Below are 21,978 nucleotides of genomic sequence, written 5' to 3' on the forward strand. Positions count from 1 at the left end.
CCCTAGCGTTTGCGGACAGGTTGGGGCCAGCAAGGTGGATGTGGCGGGGATCGAGGCCCCTGCCCTTCCTCTTTCAGTAGTCTCGATGTTTCTCTGTGCCCCTTAGAAGAATCACACTCCATAGCTCACAGCCTATTCATGACGCATACATCTCTCTATTGAATCCTATCTTCCTACTGCCTTTCTTTAAAATGTTTTTATGTATGTTTGAGAGAGAGAGAGAGAGAGAGAGGGAGACAGTGAGTGCCAGTGGGGGAGGGGCAGAGAGAGAAGGAGACACAGAATCCAAAGCAGGCTCCAAGCTCTGAGCTGTCAGCACAAAGCTCAATGCAGGGCTCAAACCCACAAACCATGAGATCATGACCTGAGGTTAATAAGACACTTCATCAACCGAGCCACCCAGGAGACCCTCCTCCTGCCTTTCTTTAAAGTAAAGATGTATTCCCCGGGGGAAAAAAAAACTGACCTAAGGACATTATTACCTCACTTTTGAGTATTTTTATAATTATTATGCTGTTCATTCCCACAGATTGGCCGTGATCATTGACATTTTGCAGGAGACACAGATTTTTACCAACGGTTGTACCAGTGCTAAGCAGACAAGCCACGGGAGATCCTGGCCTCCTGCTTCTCAGTCTGGTGTGTCCCCCTCTGAACCTTGACATTCAAGACTGTAGCAGTGTCTTTTGGTGGTTGAATTGGAAAATATGCATTTCTGGAGAAACTTTGTGGTTATTAGACCAAGGCAACCACCAAGTATACCTCTCCTACATTTTCATGTTCAGTTCAAGATCTTGATCTTGAATCCTCATGAGCTTTAGCTAGTCTATGACTGTATTGCCATAGACATTCTTCTGATGCCCACCACACTCTGTGCTTGGAACCTTCCAGAGGAGAATGGACAAGTTTCCTTGGTTCCTTGTAGCTTCCCGGGGAAGGTGCTCCTGTGGCCAGAAGGGAGGAGGAAAGTGAAAATCCTCAAAGGAGCCAGGAGAGAAGGGCATTCTTGGGACTCCAGAGATGGCACAGGGCTCCCTGTGGGTGGCACTCAGTGCAGGCTATAAGATGACATGTCACACATTAGGATTGGCTTCCTATGTGCGTGTGGCCATTCTGTGTAAGCTGAGGGCACTTGTCACAGGGTATACAGGTGTGTGTGCGTGTGTGTATTTAGAGTCTGAATTCCACGTGGATCAGGGAAGGAGGGGTCCCTGAAAGCTTGCTAAGTGCCCACTCTGTGCCCAGCCCTGACCTGGGACCAGCAGGGGCTGCACAGGAAGGAAGGTCACAGCCTGAGGAGACGTTTCTAAGACTGAGAGCCATTCAGAGACTCTGAGGTCACTGTGCCAGCTTAGGGGTCTGGGCCTTGAGCTGCAGGCTCACAGAAGGGGAGCTCCCTGGGGTGGCCTCATCAAGGCTGGAGAAGGATGCTGGCCCTGATTCCTCCCCACTGAGTGCTCGCCTGGACCTGCAAGGAATTTCTGAGCCCAGCTGGCCTTGTGCTTTTGGGGGTGTGACGGGAGGGGTGGCTCAGGTCTGGGGCGCTGTGGGCGAGTAGGGGTCTCACCCCTGGAAGTATCTGTGGCATCTGTGGCACAGCTGGGATGGGTAGAAGGGTGCATGGTTCTGGTGGGGGGGAGCGGGTCTCAGCCGGTCCCCATCCCCGGTGGCTGTGCTCCCTCTGTGCCCTTCATTTTCTGACCAGCCCTAGGAGCAGAACCTAAAGAAACTGAACAAGGAAGCAGCAGGCACAAAGAAAAGCAGAAGTGGAAACCTTGGAGACTTGACCCTCCTCCTTGAAGGGGCCTGAAGCCGCCTGGCACTGCCGTGGGTGACGTCTGTGCGGAGAAGATGAGGTGGCCGGACCAGGCCGTGTGGCTGCCGTTGGCTCTGCTGCTTCTCTGGGTCCCAGGTGAGGGGCTGCCCGAGGAGGGGGAGGCTCAGCGGTGAGGGAGGCTGTGGGGGACAGGGGAGCACAGGAAGGGGCACTGGGAGAGGGGCACCCTGTGTCCACCACGTAAGATGGATCGTACCCTGGAAACGTGAGACAGGGCATTCACCTGACCTTCCATGAGCCACATTGGGGCGCCCAGAAGGGGCTTTGAGGGCAGTTTCGGATGGATTATTCCAGGAAGAAGGAGGGGCGACCAGGTGGCAGCAGAGCGGGTGGGAGAGTGGCTGAGGCTGAGCACACCGAGGGGAGGGGGGTGTGTTTTGTGCAGGTGTGGAGGAGGGGTGACGACTGGCGAGAACACCATCCTCTGGGGTGCACTGAGGTGTGTGTAGCCAGGGCAGCGCGAGGGGCTCAGCGTCCTCAAGGCAGAGAGATGGAGACAGAGGGGAGGGGACGGTGGTGGGGAGGAAGGGGAGGGCAGAGAAGTCACGGGGAGGAGAGCTTCTCCAGGGAGCAGAGGACTTCCCGTTTCCAGGGATCCGGCTTCCATGCCTCTCCGGAGCTCTCTGCACACAGGCACGCACCGCCTAGACAGGTCTGTCCCTGGGGTGCCTAAAATCCTTTTGGTCATTTTGATTACAAATTGCATGTTTTCTTTGACTCCGTTTGCTAACTGGTTGGCCACGGGGAAGCTCTTCCCTTTGTGTATTAATTTGGCAATGGGTCACCCTCCCACAGCTACTCTGTCCATCACCCTCTGGGGCGTCCTTGTGTTTTCATGGAATCTGCCTACAGTGGGAGCTCGTGGTTCCTTTTGGATATCCGTTTGTCCCGTTTGTTTCTCTCATCGGCCACAGGCTGGTCCAGCCAGAATGATGCAGTGACCATCCTTGACTTGTCTCTGACGAGGGCAGGTGTCCACTGTTTCCCATTAAGTGTGAAGAAGGTGTCTGCTTGTGTCTCGTTACAAAGTGTTTTTTTTTTTAATTTTTTTTTAACGTTTATTTATTTTTGAGACAGAGAGAGATAGAGCATGAACGAGGGAGGGTCAGAGAGAGAGGGAGACACAGAATCTGAAGCAGGCTCCAGGCTCTGAGCTGTCAGCACAGAGCCCAACGCGGGGCTCGAACCCACTAACTGCGAGATCGTGACCTGAGCTGAAGTCGGACGCTTAGCCAACTGAGCCACCCAGGCACCCCACAAAGTGTTTTTAAAAACAGCAGCAACAGGGGGCACCTGGGTGGCTCAGTCGGTTAAGCATCTGACTTTGGCTCAGGCCATGATCCTGGGGTGCATGAGTTCAAGCCCTGAGCTGGGCTGTGTGCTGACAGCTCGGGGCCTGGAGCCTGCTTCGGAGTCTGTGTCTCCCTCTCTCTCTGCCCTTCCCCCACTCATGCTCTGTCTCTCTCTCTCAGAAATAAATAAACATTAAAAAAAAAAGAAATACGTTCCAGCCAATAGAGATAATTTATATTTTCCAAAACATAGGAAATCATTTGTTTTATCTAAGTTTACAGACTTGTTTGTAGAGGCTTGTAAATTACCTTGGTTATTTTTCTTATGACTTGTGTATGTGCGTCTCCTATTTTTCTTGACTTGGCTATCACTAGAATGTTGGTATCTTCCATACGAAAAATCAAGTTTCCAACGTATATGCTAACTCCACTGTGTTCCTGTTTCTTAATTCGCTGATTTCTGCTCTGACCTTACTCTTTCTTTCCTCCTGGGTGGGGTGTATATGCGTGTGTTCCTCTCCTGACCTCCGGAGTTGGGGGATTCACTTGTTTATCTGGGGTTCTCAGGGATAGGACTTGGTGACCATGAGCAGCCAGAAGGGAGGCTGGGGTCTGGAAGAAGGGGCTGCTGTGATAAAAATCTTGGGAGTGACAGAAAAGCAAAGGAAGGGAAGGTTCTGGCTGACGGGGGGTGGCCAATGTGAGATGGGGAAACTTTGGGGGTGACTTCCAGGGCACCCCTGACCCAGGCCCACCTGGTGAGGGGCCCGCACTCGGCTGTGTTTTCCAGGCTGCTCCTCTATAAGTGGCCCCACCTCCATGACGGGAACCTTGGGGAGTTCCCTGAGCGTGCAGTGTTCATATGAAGAGCAATTAAGAGAACATTTCAAATACTGGTGCAAAAAGCCATGTTTTTGGAAAATTGTGGAGACCAAACGGTCAAGCAAAGAAGTGAGGGACGGCCGCGTATCCATCAGGGACTATCCTGCAAACCTCACCTTCATAGTGACCTTGGAGAACCTCACAGAGGATGATGCAGGAACATATCGATGTGGGATCGATACGTCCTGGTTAGGAGGATATTTGCAAGACCCCGCCGTCCACATTGTGGTGTCTGTGATCCCAGGTGAGTTGTACACACCCCTCCCCCAGCGCCAGCACCAGGGCCCCTGAAGGGTCTCAGGCGGGAATAGTCGAGGCAGGAAGCAGATCAGAGGCTTGGAGCAAACTGTGTGTGTGTGTGTGTGTGTGTGTGTGTGTGTATGAGGCGGGTAGTAGGTGGAGGAAGAGAGTCAGGGTGGCTTCCTGGAAAAGCTGACCCCTCTGCTCAGTCTTGGGAGGGGGCAGCTGAGAAGGCAGAGTGTGCAAAGGAGAGAGGGAGCCATGCTACAGGATGGTGGGAGCTGAATGGAGAGGCAGGTGGGGCCAAACGGCGAAGGTGAAGTTGCTGGGCATAGCGGGGCCTCCAGCCAGACTTGCAGTCAGACTTGGAGTTTAGACAGAGATCCCAGGCGGGCAGCGTCTGGCGGTGGCTAGAGGAGGATGAATCTGGAGCACAGGGGTGACCTACGGGCTCTCCGGAGGGCCCTGACCCTCCTCCACAGGATGGGATCAGGACTGCTGGGGGCGCACAGTACCCCGGGCCCTGGGCCCCAGGGAGACTGTGGCCCCGGGGGGCCCTCAGTCCTGCCTCCACCCTGAGTGAGCATTTTGTGTGAAATCAGACCAAAAAGGTATTGGCAAGTAGCGGGAGAGTCCGATAGCGCTATCCCGGGTCTCGTTTGTGTTTCCGCGCCAGCAACAACGTCCGCCCCACCCGCAAACATCACTGTAACCCAGATCTCAACAATCACAGCTGGAATCACGACCACGCCGTCCTCATCCTCACCCACTGTCCCCATCACCATGGGAGCCACCCACAGTGCAAGCAGCCAAGAGGAGTTCCAGCAAAGCCAGGGCGTGGGGTGAGGTCCTCTGTCCCCGGTCCCTTGTCCTGGAGGTAGGCCCTCGCCTCAGGAGTTGCTCAGGGCCCGGGAAGCCTCGAGGTGGGGATGGCAGGAAAGGAACTTCTAATGAGGGCTGATGCTCCTACCAGGGATGTGCTAAATGCCCTACACGTCACTAGGGCCCTGGGCTGTCACCGCCCTCATGTTACGTAGGCGCAGCCGGCTCAGGGAGGTTAAGTGATCTGCCAGGTCACGTAGCCACGGGAGGGGGGGGTGGGGGGGTGGGGGCTTCCACCCAGGTTTACATGACTCCAGAGTCTTGGTTCCTCCTTCTAAACCTGTGATTCTTTTTTTTTTTAAACTTTATTTCTTTATTTTGAATGGGAAGAGGGGCAGAGAGAGAGAGAGAGAGAGAGAGAGAGAATTTCAAGCAGGCTTTGCATGTCAGCACAGAGCCCGACATTGGGCTCAAACCCACAAACCGTGAGATCACGACCTGAGCCGAGATCAAGAGTCGGACGCTCAACTGACTGAATCACCCAAGCACCCCTAAACTTGTGATTCTTGGTCTTTTGGGGTCACAACCCCCCAGGAGAATCCGACAATGCTTACAGACTCCTTAGAAAAGCGCGTGTAGTTGTAAACCACTTCTGAGGATCTCAGACTCCCTCACCAGGCTCCACCTTGGGTCCTGCCATTCAATGCCAGCACTCACCACCTGGAGTTACCACAGACCCCGCGGGTTGAGGGCTCAGTTCCATAAGACTGCCTGACTTCAGATGCCAGAGCAGTTTGGGGATCCCCAGGCCATCACGTTTCTGGCCAACTGGCTATGAATTTGGGGGTTCCCATGACCCTTTTGGGTTTGATAATTGGCTAGATAGCTCACAGAATGCACGAAAGCCCAGTGCTTACGAGTATGGTTTTATCATAAAGGAAAAAGGCCAGAAGCAGCCAATGAAGAGACACATGGGGTGAGATCTGGGAGGGTCCTGGGCACAGAACTTCCCTGCTGACTCCTAAGAGGGTCAGAGCACGTCGGGGCACATGCCATTACCTAGGCACGATTGGTTGAATCACCGGCCACATGATTGAACTCCATCCCCAGACCCCCTCTACTTCCTGAATTACAGGCTGGCTCAGAGCCCCAAGTCTCCATAATCATGGGGGTGGGCCTTCTGGTGACCAGCCCCAGTCTTGACCCATTCATCTCTTAGCATAAACTCAGGTGTGATCCGAGGGGTCCTTCAATAACAGAGGCTAGCCTACTATTGGGGAAATCCTTAGGATTTAGAGTCTCCCTTCCACAAGCTAGGGGCAAAGGCCATTCAGATTCTTCTTTTTTTTTTTTTAAGTAATCTCTATACCCCAATGGGGCTCGAACTCACAAACAAGAGTCACATGCTCTACCGACTGAGTTAGCCAGGTGCCCCCATTCAGATTCCTTATTCTATGACCCCCCAAAACCCTTCCACAGGCCTTCCATCAACCCAAGTGACTGTCTTAACATCAGGCAAGGTGAAATTCAGGTCCTAAACACACCACTTCCAGAACCGACTGCAGATACACACACAGGAGGCAGAACTAGGTTTTGTAAGGCCTGGAGCCTATGCAGTTTGGTGTGTGGGGGGGGACTTACATCTTTAAGAAAAAGACATGGGGTGGGGCACCTGGGTGGCTCAGTCAGTTAAGCGTCCGACTCCAGCTCAGGTCACGATCTCACGGTCCGTGAGTTCAAGCCCCGCGTCAGGCTCTGGGCTGATGGCTCAGAGCCTGGAGCCTGTTTTAGATTCTGTGTCTCCCTCTCTCTGCCCCTCCCCCGTTCATGCTCTGTCTCTCTCTGTCTCAAAAATAAATAAACCTCAAAAAAAAAAAATTAAAAAAAAAAAAAAAAAAGAAAAAGACATGGGGTGCCTGGGTGGCTCAGTTCATTGAGTGTCCAACTTTGGCTCAGGTCACGATTTCACCACTCATGGGTTTGAGCCCCGCATTGGGCTCTGTGCTGACAGCTCGGAGCCTGGAGCCTGCTTCCGATCCTGTGTCTCCCTCTCTCTCTGCCCCTCCCCTGCTCACACACTCTCTCTCTCTCCTTCAAAAGTAAATACACATTTTTTTAAAAAAGAAAAAGACTAGAACATTATGAATGCAAGCTAGACAGGAAAGAAGAGGCTGGCAAGCGAGGGACCTGAAGTCAGCTTCCCACGACCTCTGCTGTGGCTTGTTCGTATGTGAAAAGGCAGAGCCACAAGGCGACTTTTTTTTTTTTGTGGCAATGTTTGTAACTGCAAAAGGCTGGGGGACATGCCAGTCAGAAGCAAGAGGTAAATAAATTATGGTCTGTCCATGCAGTGGAATACTAGGCAGCGGTGGAGAAGAGCGAGGGCCTTCTTTATTCACAGACGTGGAGAGATGTCGAAGACGTGTTGCTAAGTAACAAAAATAGTGTTGGATCACACCTCCTTTGTGTGAAAGAAGGGGGAAAATAATGTATGTTTCTATTTTCTTGTATCTGAATAAAGAGCTTCTGGAAGGTTCTTTTTTTTTTTTTTTAAATAAACGTTTATTCATTTTTGAGGGGGGCACAGAGAGAGAGGGGGGACAGAGGATCCGAAGCGGGCTCTGCACTGACAGCAGCGAGCCGGATGTGGGGCTCGAACTCAGGAACCGTGAGGTCATGACCTGAGCACAAGTCAGATACTCCACCAACTGAGCCACCCAAGTGCCCCTGGAACGTTCTTAAGTACACTGATATACTGTCTACTTTAAAAACATTTTTTTAAATGTTTATTTATTTATTTTTGAGAGAGAGAGAGAGAGAGAGAGAGAGAGTGCAAGCAGGGGAGGAGCAGAGAGAGAGGGAGACACAGAACCCAAAACAGGCTCCAAGCTGTCAGCACAGAGCCCGATGCGGGGCTCATGACCTAAGCTAAAGTCGGATACTCAACCGATTGAGCCACCCCGGCGCCCCTCTCCTTTTTTTTTTTTTAATGTGACCTTTTCTGTCGTTTGCAAATAAGTGGGGTTGGGGGGGGGGGAGTGCAAGCTCCCACCTGCTCAACACTGCCGTGTCCTCCCCAGGCTCCAAGTACTCCTTTCCTTGTTGGTGCTTCTGCTGCTTCTGCTGGGGGGAAGCTTGTTCCTGGCCTGGAGGATAGTTCGCAAGCGGGTCAAAGGTGAGTCAGCCCCCTGCTGGGTGGGGGGGGGGGTGGGCAAGTCCCAAGCACCTCCCTCTCATTTTTGAGGCTCTGTGTCCTTGTTCCCCAGAATGAGCATCAGGAATGTATCCTCGGACCACATGTCCTGGGTGACCCTCGAGGCCAGGCCCCAAAGGAGGTGTCCCTGGTATGGCGGAGACAGGCCATGGAGGGGGCTCCCTGGAAGCTTGTTCGTGAAGCGGTCACCCTCTTCTGTCTGATACCCTTCTGGAACCTCCCATACTCTTGAGGGTGTTGTCCCGCCCAGCCCCTGCCCACCCTCACACTCTCGAAGACAGCTGTTCCCAACTTCCTGTAACATGGTGGGAACCGTAACATCAGTGGGTGCTTCTGCATTTGCTCTGGGCCCCGGGGGCACCTCCTCTCGCTACCCTCTTTCCCTGGCTTGCTCCTGGTGGGCCTGGGGGCTCTCAGACTCCCTTTCCTCTGAGACCTTCTCCTGGCTCCCCAAAAGCAGCTTGGGGGCCCCTCCTGGCTGCACCTGTGTGCACGCACCCTCATACCCTTTTCATACCAGACTCTCCCCGCCTGCTTCCTCGCCTGTCTCCCGCCGGCCTGTGCTTCTTCAAGATCAGGGACTGGAACTCAAGAAGGCACCCGGTCAGTTTTTGTTGAATTAATGTATTGCTTAGTATCTCGAGCCATGAGGGCATCTCAGATGCTTCGGGCATCCTGGGGCCCACTTGCTCTCCTCTGGGCTCAGACGCAAAGAGAGAACACATGTGGCATCCCCAGCACCCTGTCTGGCATGCTCAGGAAGTAGGTGCTCAGTCGACTCTAAACGAGCGAATTCAATAAAAAGAGCAGAAGGATGCAGATGTGACCTTGTTGCTGGCTGGAGGCCCAGCTGTCACCCACGGGGCGCAGGTCTCTGCCCGAGTTGCAGGGGGAGCCTTCTTTGCTCTAAAACTTCTGGACTCCATGAGCAGCTGCCTCGAAGGGGAATCCTTGCCCGGCCTTATGGGAGGAGGGGTGCAAGCCCCACAACTGGCGGTGGGTGCTCCCGGAGCCCGTGCATCCTGGGGATCGGGGCGGGGGCCCACCGTGGGGGTCAGGCCTTTGGTCAGGCCTTTAGAAGACGAGTCGACCTCAGCACGTGTGTGCCTGATACAAGGAAGGAAAACCACTTCCCTTTCCCCCTCCGCTTCCCCCACATCACTTCTGAGTGCCCTCCTCCTCACCCCAGGCCAGGCCTCCCTCTGGGATTTTCTCAGCCTCAGGCCCGTGGGTCCCAGCCCTCTCTGCCCTTTCACCTAGAAAGCTTCCCTTTCTTTTTTTTTAATGTTTATTAATTTTGAGAGACAGAGAGAATGTGAGCAAGTGCACACGCCCTCTCACAATCAGCGGAGGGGTGGAGAGAGGAGGGCAGAAGATCCGAGCAGGCTCTGTGCTGACAGCAGAGAGCCCGATGCGGGGCTCAAACTCACAAACTGTGAGATCGTGACCTGAGCCGTAGTCGGATGCTTAACCAACTGAGCCACCCAGGCGCCCCAAGAACCTCCCTTCTGAAAAACGGGGATATAAGGTTGTGGGAGAACAGGGGCGCCTGGGTGGCTCAGTTCGTTAAGTGTCCGACTTCGGCTCAGGTCACGATCTCACAGTTCTTAAGTTCAAGCCCCGCATTGGGCTCTGTGCTGACAGCTCAGAGCCTGGAGCCTGCTTTGGATTCTGTGTCCCCCTCTCTCTCTCCCCCTCCCCTGCTCGCATGTGCTCTTTCTCTCTTTCTCAAAAATAAATAAATAAACATTAAAAAAAATTTTTTTAAAGATTATGGTAGAACATTCAAAAAATAAGCAAAAGCACAAGGAAAGAAATAAACTGTCCATAATAATATAATAAAAAAGAAAACTCCCAGCACCTGGAGAAAACCAAGCACTGACATTTGGGGCATGTCCTTCTCGTGCTTCTCAATGTTTATTTATGCAGATATGATTTCTTACTTATGGCTTGCTTCTACCACAATCCCTCTTACACACACACACACACACACACACACACAATGCACACACACACAACGCACACACACACATATTTGCACTTAACCTACCATTATCATTTTCCCTGCTGTGCAATGTTCTAGAAGTCTCTTACTGCAGAGTTTAACGATGTGTGGGGGATTGCACCTTGCTTCGTGGACCCTCTGTCACAGGAGAAAGGCCTTGTGTTCAAAGATGCTGACACTCCCTCCCCATCCCTGCAAGTCTCAGCTCCTGTCCCCACACTGTCCTTGCTGCTCTGCTGCAGCCTGGTGCCTGCCTGTCACACACAGCCTGTCTTCCCCTCCGCCCACTCATGATGAGTTCATTCATTCCCTTGCTCACGCACACAGCACAGCCGTCCGGAGCACCTACTGTGGCACCGGGCCCTGTGCTGGGCTCTGGGGGACACAGTCGTGACCAGGAGAGACTGGGTTCCACCTTCCTGTGCAGCTGGCTCTGGCCGAACTTTCTCACTGCCACATTCCTTCCCCAGCAATGTCCACCCATCTCTTCTCCACCAGCCACCAGGTCACCCACAGAGAGAGAGGGTGGCAGGAGCCTGCACGCGGTATTTGGAACAGAATGTGTTTGCTCCTCAGAGCACCCGGTTGGTGTTCCGTTAAGCCAACCGAGAGCCCTCAGCTAGCACTTGCATCCTGTGTGTCTCCTGAATGTCGGTGTCTCACCTTTGACTCTGGGGCTCTATGAGGGGTGGGCAATGTCTGTCCCTGGTGCATCTAGTGCGGGGGGCTCTGGGGTTGCCTGGCCGTGCAGCTACACTAAAGGCATTCCGGCTGTGTGCACAATGCCCACTGCCGGCCCGCTCCTGGGTCTCCGGGTTCCAGCGGCCAGGGGTGCACAGAGCTGTGTTCAGAGGCAGGTCTCCTGCAGAGCGACGCTGAAGACGCCACAGGCCAGAGGTTGTGTGCCCTGAACCGTGGTTCCCCGGAGCCACAGGGCCTCCTGTGTATGAGGGACAGACCCCCAAGCCAGGGGAATCAGAGCAGATGACCCCGGTGACTTCTCATGGTTTGATGCAGTACTAAGGTCTCCGTAAGGACGGTTCCTTTTTTATTTTTAATTAAAAAATTTTTTTAGGGCTCCTTAAAACACAGATTGCTGAACCCATCCCCAGAAGTTCTGGTTCCACACGTCTAGGGGAGGGCCTGTGGATCTGCGATTTGTTTATTTGGGTAAAAAGCACATACTGTAAAATTTGCCATCTTGGCCATTGTTTTTTTTCATTAATTTTTTTTTAATGTTTGTTTTTGAGAGAGAGAGAGAGAGAGAGAGAGCAGGGAGGGGCAGAGAGAGAGGGAGACACAGAATCCGAAGCAGGCTCCAGGCTCTGAGTTGTCAACAGAGAGCCCGATGCGGGGCTCAAACTCACGAACTGTGAGATTACGACCCGAGCTGAAGTCGGACGCCGAACCCACTGAGCCACCCAGATGCCCAGTCATCTTAACCATTCTTAAGTTTACAGTTTGGTGATGCTGTGAAAGAAATCTCTGGAACTGTTTCATCCTGCGGATAGGTCCTTGTAAACAGGTGTCCTTCTCCGGTCTACTCCCACTTGAGAGCATTCTTTATGAGTGACTCTTTCGAGACCTAGCTTTGTATGGCCACTCTCCCCAAGCCTGTGCCTTCCCACTGGTTCATTTATTCTCTCCTCCACTCATGCATTCGTTTTTCATTTCCTTCTTCACCCACTCGCTCTCTCTGCAATTCCTACCCTGAAGTGACAGGTCCTCAGCGTCAAAGTCTCTAGGGAAAGTCCTTCCTCCAACTGGATCATAGGGGATCCTTATCCCTGTTTTGTTCTCGGATTCAGACTCCTAACTCTTCTCTCTTCAGCTGGTGAGAATCCAAAGCCACTCCGGACCCATAGTCAGGTAAGACACAGGCAGAAGGTGTGCCAGGGTGGCTGGCGGAGAGAACAGAGGGCATTGGGGGCTTCAACAGTCCCACTGGCCGGTGGAGGTCTGAGTGCATTGTTGATGGATGGAGTTGGGTGCTTGCCCAAGAGCAGGGAGAATGATCTCTGGGACATCTGGTTGTTGGGTCTCTGGATATTTAGCTCTGGTTAATCTGTCCCCACCCCCATCCCCCATAGAAAGTGGAATGATGGAGGGTCCTTCCATGATGACTTGGGGGGGGGCATTCAAATACTGCCCAGAGGGGACCAGAGTGGGGGATGGGGGAGGCACGGTGGGGAGACTGGGGCTGGGGCACCCAGAACATTGAGAGAAGGGGTAGATGTCCGCAGGCAGGCAGGAACAGAGGTCCCTCTGAGCTGGACTATGGAGGGGCTCCGTGGACACCCGCCAAATCTCCACACCTTCTGCCCACCCAGAATACTCTGCAAGGTGAGCTCTATTATGCTAATCTGGAGCTTCAGACAAGGACGCTTCAGGGAGAGCCCGTGCAGCCGAGACAGGAAGAGGTAGAATACAGCACTGTGGTGAGTGTGAGGGCCTGGCGGCTGGCGGGAGTGGGGGGAGGGGAGGGCCTGGGCTCTGTGAGAGGCACCGCCCTGGGGGGTGGCAGCAGGCAGAGAGGGAAGGGAGGGGCTGGCTTGGTGACCTTGTGCCCCACCAACACAGGGCCACACAGAACCTAGGTCAAGTGTAGACCTTGCCAGAGCTTGGTGCCATTGTGGCTGGGGGCTGGGGCAGAGATGAAGGGGCTGTTGGGGTGGCCAGTGATGGTCAACAGTCAGTGAAGTGGAGCATTTATTATGCACCTACTATATACCACACACCGATGTTAAAGCCTGTGATTTCCCACTGTTTTGGTACCATTATCTCTTTGGCATCAACTCTACGTTTCAGGTTTTTAATCAATGACCCCCCTGCAAGCCAACCCTTAGGCACAGTGACTGTAAAGTGCAGCGTGGAAGAGGCTTCTCCAGCAGGAGTCAAGACCCACCCATTAGGGGAAGAGTTCGGGGAGAGGTTGGGGACCCTGTTGTTGGAGAAGATGAAGGGAGAAAAGCATCAGACATATGGCCCTGGGACTAGCAGCATCCTTGTTTTTCTAACTTGGTGATTAATGATCTCAAAGTCGATCCAGGCACCCCACCCCCCCTGCCCCGTCTCCAGGTCTCATGCCTGGGACTTTGTGCTGTGTTTGAACAGGTGGGGTGAAGCAAGGGTGGGGCAGGACAGTGGGGAAGCCTGGACCCACCGCCATGGAGCCCCTCAGGGTCCCCTCAGGTGTCCCTTGTCTCCATCCTGAGCTGGGGACCAGTGCTTCCCCTGCCTCTCCCTGAGCCTCCAGTCTCTCTCTCTGCAGAAGAAGGCTTCTCTGGAAGAACTTCACTACTCTTTGGTGGTATTTGACCCCGAGAGTCAGGATTCTAAGGCCAACAGGATTCCCTCCCGGAGGACCCTGGAACAGGAGCCAGAGTACAGCGTGATTAAGAAGACCTAAGCCTGTGTCTCTGGCCCCACCATCTGGAGGTCTCTGTGGGCCACAGGCCTCCTGAACCCTCACCCATGTCCCCCTCAGTCTGCTCCTCTCAGCGGTCACCAGCAAGGCAACTGGGCCCCCCTCAGGCTGTCGCTTTTGTGCCATCAGCCTGGCCGGCTTGATTGGGGAGGAGCAGGACCTGTAGAGAACCCTCCACCCCCCTACCCAGCTCCTGGCACATCCTTCCTGTTTGTTTCATTCCAGCTGTGTGTGGAGCGCAGAGGCTCAGTCCTGTGTGGCTCCAGGAAAAGATGTGACCCATGTAGGATGGTACCTCTGAATATCTTTATAAATCACAGCTCTGTGAAAGTGTGTGGGATTGCCACGGCATGGGGAGCACTGGCAGAGAGACTGGGAGAAGGCAAAGGCCCTGATGATCGAGTCTTCCTGGTTTCAGAGACAAGGACCCTGAGTGCCCATGGCTCCAGAGCCGGTGGCACATTTCTCTGGACTCTTGGATGACTTTATTTTTAATATTAAGACATATCAATAAAGTGCAAAATCTCTTGAGAGAGGAGAAAAAAGTTATTTAAGCAATGCGTGCTATGTGTCTGCAATTCTCTATTAAAGAAAGCTCCTTCCTTTTGAAGGCTGAATAGTATTCCACTGTAAGTGTATATCGCACTCTGCTTATCTTTTTATCCGCTGATGGACACTTGGTTTGTTTCTGTGTTTTAGCTATTGTGAGTATGTTGTTAGGAACATAGTGTATAAATATCTCTTTGAAACTCGTTTTTTGTTTTGGTTCTTTTTCTTTTTTTCTTTTTGGTTAGTTTAATTGTGAATGTTTTATTTATTTTTGAGAGAGAGGGAGAGAGACAGTGCAAGTGGGAGAGGGGCAGAGAGGGAGGGAGACACAGAATCCGAAGCAGGCTCCAGGCTCCGAGCTGTCCGCACAGAGCCCGACGCAGGGCTCGAACCCACAAACCGCGAGATCATGACCTGAGCTGAAGTCGGACACTTAACTGACTGAACCACCCAGGTCCCCCTGTTTGTTTTGACAGCAGCGTCCTAATGGTGGTGAGGTGGTATCTCACTGTAATTTTGATTTATGTTTCCCTAGCAATTCGTGATGCTGAGCAACTTGCCACATGCTTGGTGGCCATTTGTATATCTTCTTTGGTGAAATATCTATTCAACTCCTTTACCCATGTTTGAATTGGGTTTTTTGGTAGAATGTTAGTTGTCTATATATTCTGGATATTAATCCCTTATCAGATATATAATTTGCAAATATTTTCTCTCATTCTGTATGTTGCCTTTTTACTCTGTTGGTAGTGTCTTTGATGCACAAAACTTTAAAATTTTCATCATGTCCTATCATGAGTTGAATGCTGAATTGAATGTTGTGAAGCTTTTGACCTGTGTTTCTTTCTAAGAATTTTTTTACAGATTTCGTTCCTGTATTTAGACCTGTGATCCATTTTGAGTTTGTTTTTGTATATGTTTCTAGTTAAAGGGCCAATTTAATTCTTTTCCACGTGGATATCCTGTTTTTTCCAGCATTGTTGCTTGAAAAGACTGTCCTTTCCCCATTGAATGGCCTTCACTCTCTTGTTGAAAAGCATTTGACCACACATGTGAGGGTTTATTTCTGACTCTTTTTACTCCATTGGTATCTATGCCTGACTTCATGTCAGCATCACTGTCTTTTAATTACTGTGGCTTTGTAGCAAGTTTTGGAGCCAGAAACGTGGGTCCTCCAGATCCTCTTTTTCAAGATTGTTTTGTCTATTCCCTCAAGATCCCACAAGATTCAGTATAAATTGTAGGATGGGTTTTTCTATTTCTGCAAAAAAATGTCATTGGAATTTTGATAGGGATGTATCTTAATGATATCAAGCCTTCCAATCCATGAACATGGGATGTCTTTTCATTTGTGTCTTCTTTAATTTCTTTCAGCAATGTTTTGTAGTTGTCATTGTACAAGCCTTACACCTCTTGGTCAAATTAATTCCTATGTATTTTACTTTTTTTTGTTTGTTTTTTTTCTTCCAAATTTTTATTTAAATTCCAGTTAGTTAGCATATGGTGTAATATTGGTTTCAGGAAGTATTTTACTCCTTTCGATTTTCTTGTCAGTGGAATTGTTTTCATAATTTTCTTTTCAGATTGTTCATTGTTAACGTATAGAAATATGACTTATTTTTTGTGTGTTGGCTTTGTATCTTCCTACATTGTTGAATTCATTTATTAGTTCTAACTTTTTGTTTTTGGTAGAGTCTTTAGGGTTTTCTACATGTAAGATCATATCATCTGCAAACAGAGATAATTTTAATTCTTCCTTTCCTTTTCTTTTTTCTTTTTTTTTTACTTCTTCATTTCCAATTTTGATGCCTTTTATTTATTATTCTTGGCTAATTGCTAAGCTAGAACTTCCAGTGTTATGTTGAATAGAAGAAGCACAGGTAGGCAGCCTTGCCTTGTTTGCAATCTTAGGGGAAAAGCTTTCAGTCTTTCACAGTTGAATATGATGTTCACTGTGGATTTTTCATACATGGCTTTTATCATGTTGAGATAGTTTGCTTCTATTCTTAGTTGAATATTTTGATAATGAAAAGGTGTTGGATTTAGCCAAATGCTTTTCCTGCATCCATTGAACTGATCATGTTTTTTTTTCTTTCTTCATTCTGGTAATATGGTGTGTTGCATTGATCAATTTTTATGTTGAACCATCTTTACATTCCAAAAATAAGTCCCACTTGGTCATGGTGCATAACCCTTTTAATATTTTGTTGAATTCAGTTGATAGTATTTTGTTGAGGATTTGGCATCAATGTTCACAGGAATATTGGGCTTTAGTTTTGTTTTCTTGCAGTGTCTTTTCCGGCTTTGCTATCAGGATGATTCTGGCCTCATACAATGAGTCTGGAAATGTTGCTTCTTTTTCTGGTTTTTAGAAGAGTATAGGAGGGATTGGTATTTGTTTTTCTTTAAATGTTTAATAGAATTAATCTGAGAAGCCATCTGGTTCTGGGCTTTTCTCTTCAGAATATATATTTTTAAGTATTTCATTTTCTCTCTGTCTCTGTCTCTCTCTAAGTTTATTTATTTATTTTGAGAGGGGGACAGACATAGGAGAGCAAGAATCCCAAGCAGGCTCCACACTGTCAGCACAGAGCCTGATGTGGGGCTCAAACTCACAAACCTTGAGATCATGACCTGGGCTGAAGTCAAGAGTCAGATGCTTAACCGACTGAGCCACCCAGGTGCTCCTTGTCAGGATATTTTTGATTACTGATTCAGTCTCCTTATTTGTTATTGCTCTGTTCAGTCTTTCTCTTTGTTCATTTTTTTCTTTAAATGTATCTTTATTTTGAGAGAGAGAGAGAGAGACAGTGCAAGCAGGGGAGGGCCAGAGAGGGAGAGAAAGAATCTTAAGGAAGCTCCACACTGTCAGTGCAGAGCCTGACACAGGGCTCGATCCCATGAACTGTGAGATCATGACTTGAGTTGAAGTCAAGAGTCAGACGCTTAACCCACTGAGCCACCCAGGTGCTCCTCCATAGTCTTTATTCTTGATTCAGTCTTGATTCAGTCTAGGAATTTGCCCATTTCACCTAGGTTATCCATTTTGTTGGTGTACGGTTGAACAACTGTAGCAATCTGATGAATCTTTTTGTTCCTGTGAAGTCAGTAGCAATGCTTCAACTTTCACTTCTGATTTTGGTATTTCGGTTTTCTGGGTTTTTTGTTGTTGTTGTTGTTGTTTTGTTTGTTTGTTTGTTTGTTTTTAAGTCCATCTAGGTAAAGTTTTGTCAATTTTGGGGCGCCTGGGTGGCTCAGTCGGTTAAGCGGCCGACTTCGGCTCAGGTCACGATCTCGCGGTCTGTGAGTTCGAGCCCCGCATCGGGCTCTGTGCTGACAGCTCAGAGCCTGGAGCCTGTTTCAGATTCTGTGTCTCCCTCTCTCTGACCCTCCCCCGTTCATGCTCTGTCTCTCTCTGTCTCAAAAATAAATAAACGTTAAAAAAAAAAAAATTTAAAGTTTTGTCAATTTTGTTGATCTTTTGAAGAAACAAGTTTGGCTTCATTGATTTTTCTCTATTTTTTTTTTTGTATTCTCTATTTTGTTTACGCTCTAATCTTCATTATTTCCAACCTTCTGGTAGATTTTGGTTTATTTTGTTCTATTTTTTTCTTTAGTTGTCTAAATTGTAAAGTTAGGGTTTTTATTTGAGATCGTTCTCATTTAAAACAATTTTTTTGTAAGTTTACTTATTTATTTTGAGAGAGAGAGGGAGGGAGGGAGGGAGAGAGGGAGAGAGGGAGAGGCAGAGAAAGAGGGAGACAGAGTATCCCAAGCAGGCTTCACGTTTTCAGGGCAAAGCCCGATGCAGGGCTTGGACCCACAACTGTGAGATCACTACCTGAGCTGAAATCAAGAGTCGGAAGCCCAACCAACTGAGCCACCCAGGCGCTCCAGAGATCTTTCTCATTTTTTAACATAAGCCCTTCCAGCTGTAAGTCCCCACCTTAGCACTGCTTTTGCTACATTCCACATTTGGTGTGTTGTGTTTTTATTGTCATTCAGCTTTGAGTATTTTGTAATTCCTCCTTTGATCCACTGGTTGTGTGAGACTGTTTTGTTTAGTTTCCCACAAATTTGTGAATTTTCTAGTTTTACTTCTGTTATTGATTTCTAGCTTTACCCTGTTGTGGTTAGAGAAAATACTTCATATGATATCTATTTTTTTTTTAATCTACCAAGATTTAGGGGCACCTGGATGGCTCAGTCGGTTGAGCATCTGACTTCAACTTTGTGAGCTCGAGCCCTGCGTCAGGCTCTGTGCTGATGGCTCAGAGCCTGGAGCCAGCTTGGGATTCTCTCTCTCCCTTTCTCTCTGACCCTCCCCTGCTCATGCTCTCTCTCTCAAAATAAATAAATAAATATTAAAAAAAAAAAGAAAGTCTGAATCTTGCATCCAGGGCTCCTGGATTCTTAGTGTTTTAAAACCCTCTATTTTGAAATAATTTCAAAAAACATGTGAAAGCAGTACCCAAAAGTCCTAATATCCTTTACCCAGATTCACTTATTTTTTGAAAACATTTTGCCACATTTGGTTTCTCAATATGTTAATATCTGTACATATTTTTTTCTAGAATCTTCAGTGAGTAGGCTGCTTACATGGCTTCCATTGGAGTAAGCCTGGGACACCCAGGTTCTGTCCTGCTGTGTGTCCAGGGGTGCTGGATGGCGCCCTCTCCCCATGGTGCCCGGCCCTTGTTCTGCAGTTCAGATTCCCCTCCACAGACTGCCAGCCTGATAAACATTTGCAGGATGAAAAACATTAGGTTAAGTATCCATATATTCATAGCTGGTCCAAGGAAGTGGAAGGTATTTCTACATTAGCCCGAGTCTTTTCGAAAGATGACCCGGGCTTAGAAAATGATTTCAAGACTATGTTTGTTTGTTTTTAAACCTTACAGCCCAACAAGTCGGCTGTTTGGGTGAACCCCTTAGTGCAGCTGGCCTTGGAGCTAGACAGAGGGATTGGACAGCTATGTGTCTCCACCTTGTGGCTGCGTCTGGAATCACACATCTTGGATTCCAAGCGGGGCGTGTTTGCTCCAGCTGGTAGGCCGATGTGGAGGGAATTCTGGGTTTTCCAGGTCAGTGCGGCTGAGCAGGGGAAGGGCCTGAAACAGGGTAAGGACAGGAAGACTCCTGCTTGCTTTGCAGTTCCCCTAACCATCCACCCCGTGGATGTCATTGTGCTGAAAATTCCATTCCTCCCCAAACTTGAGCTCCCTTATTTAGCACCCAATTGCCTCTTCTCAATTCCTGAATTCTTCCCACCCTGACCTCAGCATGTCAGAGGGAAGGGCAGTCGCCCCACCTGTAGCCAGTGTGGCGGATTTGGGGTCAGACAGAACAGGTGTTAAATCCAACATCTGCCCTTACCAGCTCCACATTCTGGGGTTGGCATTCAAGGCCACCCCAGTCTGTTGGCTCAACCATAACCAAGGATGGCCTAGTTCCCCTCTGGTGCTTTTCTCCCTCGCCAGGCTGGTCAGAAGCAAGCTCTTTATAAAGGCTCTTGCCACTCACCCACACCCCCACCCCAATCCTTTGTGCTGTTTTTTGCCTCTGAGACTCTTTCCAGACACCCCCTCCTGGATTCTCACTGCTGAGACTTCTTTGTTGCCATTCCTTCGATTTATGGCTTGCTAGTCCTCAGCAACTTTCAACTTGACCCTTTGGACTCCCCTTTGCCTTACATGCAAATCTGAGCCACCTGGGGCAAATGAACCACAACATATCCTAACACCCAGGCCAAGGGCAAATCCTGGGCTCCATGTGTCTGGGAAGGAAAGCGGAAAAGGGCTGACAGTGTCTACTTTCAGGATTGTTGACAGAGTCTGTGATGCACCAAGCAGAGGCCTTGAACCTAAACCTGCTCTCCAGATGTGTGAATTCCTCCCTTCTTCTCCCTCTTTCTCTTTTTCCTTCCTTCCTTCCTTCCTTCCTTCCTTCCTTCCTTCCTTCCTTCATCTTTATAGTAATTGTTAAGTAAGTCTATAAGGCCCATGTGACACCTGCATGAGTGGGGGAGGGGCAGAGAGAGAGAGAGTGAGACAGAGAATGCAAAGCAGGCTGTCAGCACAAAGCCCCATCTGGGACCTGAAACCCAGGAGCCGTGAGATCATGACCTGCGCTTTAGTGATGCTTAACTGACTGAGCCACCCAGGCGCCCCGACCTTGTGACCTTTCTTTTAATAAATTATAAGAGGGAGCCTAACTCATCCCTCTCCACCAATAGAGCCCAGCAGAGCACATTGGTTGTTTGCAGAGTGACGGTGTGACGGGGTCAACCTCAGCTGCCTTATGCAAGTTGCAACAGCCAGTGTCTTATGGTAACATATTAGAACAAATCATACGGATGGTGGCCAGGTTCCAGCCAGACACGTAGCTATTTAATGAGTATGCTTTAGCATATCCCATTGCTACTGAGAATGCTACTTAAAAAAATTATTTAAACAAACTTTTGCCAATTTGAGAGAAATGAGATTGCATTGCTTTTCTTTTTTTTTTTTTTAATGTTTATTTATTTTTGAGAGAAAGAGAGAGAGGGGAAGGGGCAGAGAGAGAAGGAGACACAGAATCTGAAGCAGGCTCCAGGCTCTGAACTGTCTGCAAAGAGCCCCCTGTGGGGCTTGAGCTCATGAACTGTGAGATCACGACCTAAGCTGAAGTCAGATGCTTAACCGACTGAGCCACCCAGGTGCCTCTTGAGATCTCATTGCTTTTAATTAAAATATCATTAATTCAGAAAAGACCGTATAATTTTATACTCAGATAATGTCTCTGAACATAAAAGTACAGAAGGAAAGGAAAAAGAAAGGTGAAGTAAAAGAAAAAAGTCCATAGAGTGCTCAGAAAATTCTAACACTGCAAGAAAGTATGTAATGAAAAGTCCTCTTTGTCCTTCCCAGGCTCCAGTATACTAATCTTCCATGAAAGTAACCCTTGTTTTCTATTTATTACATAGCCTTCAGTAAATTTATTATTATGTTAAAAGTATTTCTTTCTGAAAAGATCACTATTTTCACTGTATATATGTGGGTGACCTTTCCACACTAGCATGTATAAATCTACCTCATTCTGTTTTTTTTTTAACTTTTAAAAATTTTTTAAATTTATTTTTGAAGGAGAGAGAGAGAGACAGAGCATGAGCTGGGGAGGAGTAGAGAGAGAGGGAGACACGGAATTCGAAGTAGGCTCTAGGCTCTGAGCTGTCAGCACAGAGCCTGACTTGGGGCTCGAACTCACAAACTGTGAGATCATGACCTGAGCCGAAGTCAGACGCTCAACCAACTGAGCCACACAAGTGCCCCTCATTCTTTTTTGTTTTTAATTTTTATTTGTTTGTTTTTTGAGAGAGAGCAAGCATGGGAGAGGCAGAGAGAAAGAAAGAAAGAAAGAAAGAAAGAAAGAAAGAAAGAAAGAAAAAGAAAGAAAGAAAGAAAGAAAAGAAAGAAAGAAAGAAAGAAAGAAAGAAAGAAAGAAAATCCCAAGCAGGCTCTGCACTGTCAGCACAGAGCCTGACTCGGGCCTTGATCTCATGAACCGTGAGATCATGACCTGAGCTGAAATCAGGAGTTGGAAAACTTAACCAAATGAGCCACCCAGGTGCCCCTACCTCATTCTTTTATATATGGTTGCATTGTTCTCATTCATTTAATAAATATTTATTGAACACCTATTATGTGCAGGGGTGGAGGGCATCCTGTATTT

The 21,978-nt window shown here is 49.0% G+C and overlaps 1 protein-coding gene across 12 annotated transcripts in view; it reads left to right on the plus strand.

The window, feature by feature from the left end:
• The window catches only part of LOC132675609 (CMRF35-like molecule 8), a 38,492-nt gene that overhangs the window by 9,547 nt on the left and 6,967 nt on the right, over positions 1–21,978 (plus strand). For 4 of the 12 annotated variants that reach the window (XM_078438205.2, XM_078438207.2, XM_078438204.2 and 1 more), the window contains 7 exons: positions 530–1,912; positions 3,920–4,255; positions 4,928–5,093; positions 8,154–8,248; positions 12,124–12,161; positions 12,623–12,730; positions 13,945–14,341. In XM_078438205.2, the coding sequence (XP_078294331.1) occupies positions 1,852–1,912; positions 3,920–4,255; positions 4,928–5,093; positions 8,154–8,248; positions 12,124–12,161; positions 12,623–12,730; positions 13,945–14,202 (1,062 nt within the window). In that variant the 5' untranslated portion in view covers positions 530–1,851 and the 3' untranslated portion in view covers positions 14,203–14,341. Of the gene's footprint in view, positions 1–529; positions 1,913–3,919; positions 4,256–4,927; positions 5,129–8,153; positions 8,249–12,123; positions 12,162–12,622; positions 12,731–13,100; positions 13,314–13,563; positions 13,731–13,944; positions 14,342–21,978 lie in introns of those variants that run through there. The other 8 variants (XR_013552211.2, XM_078438206.1, XM_078438212.2 and 5 more) reach the window with 8 other exon arrangements.

Source organism: Panthera onca, chromosome E1 (genome assembly GCF_046562875.1).
Source record: "Panthera onca isolate mPanOnc1 chromosome E1, mPanOnc1 haplotype 2, whole genome shotgun sequence".
Classification (NCBI taxonomy): domain Eukaryota; kingdom Metazoa; phylum Chordata; class Mammalia; order Carnivora; family Felidae; genus Panthera; species Panthera onca.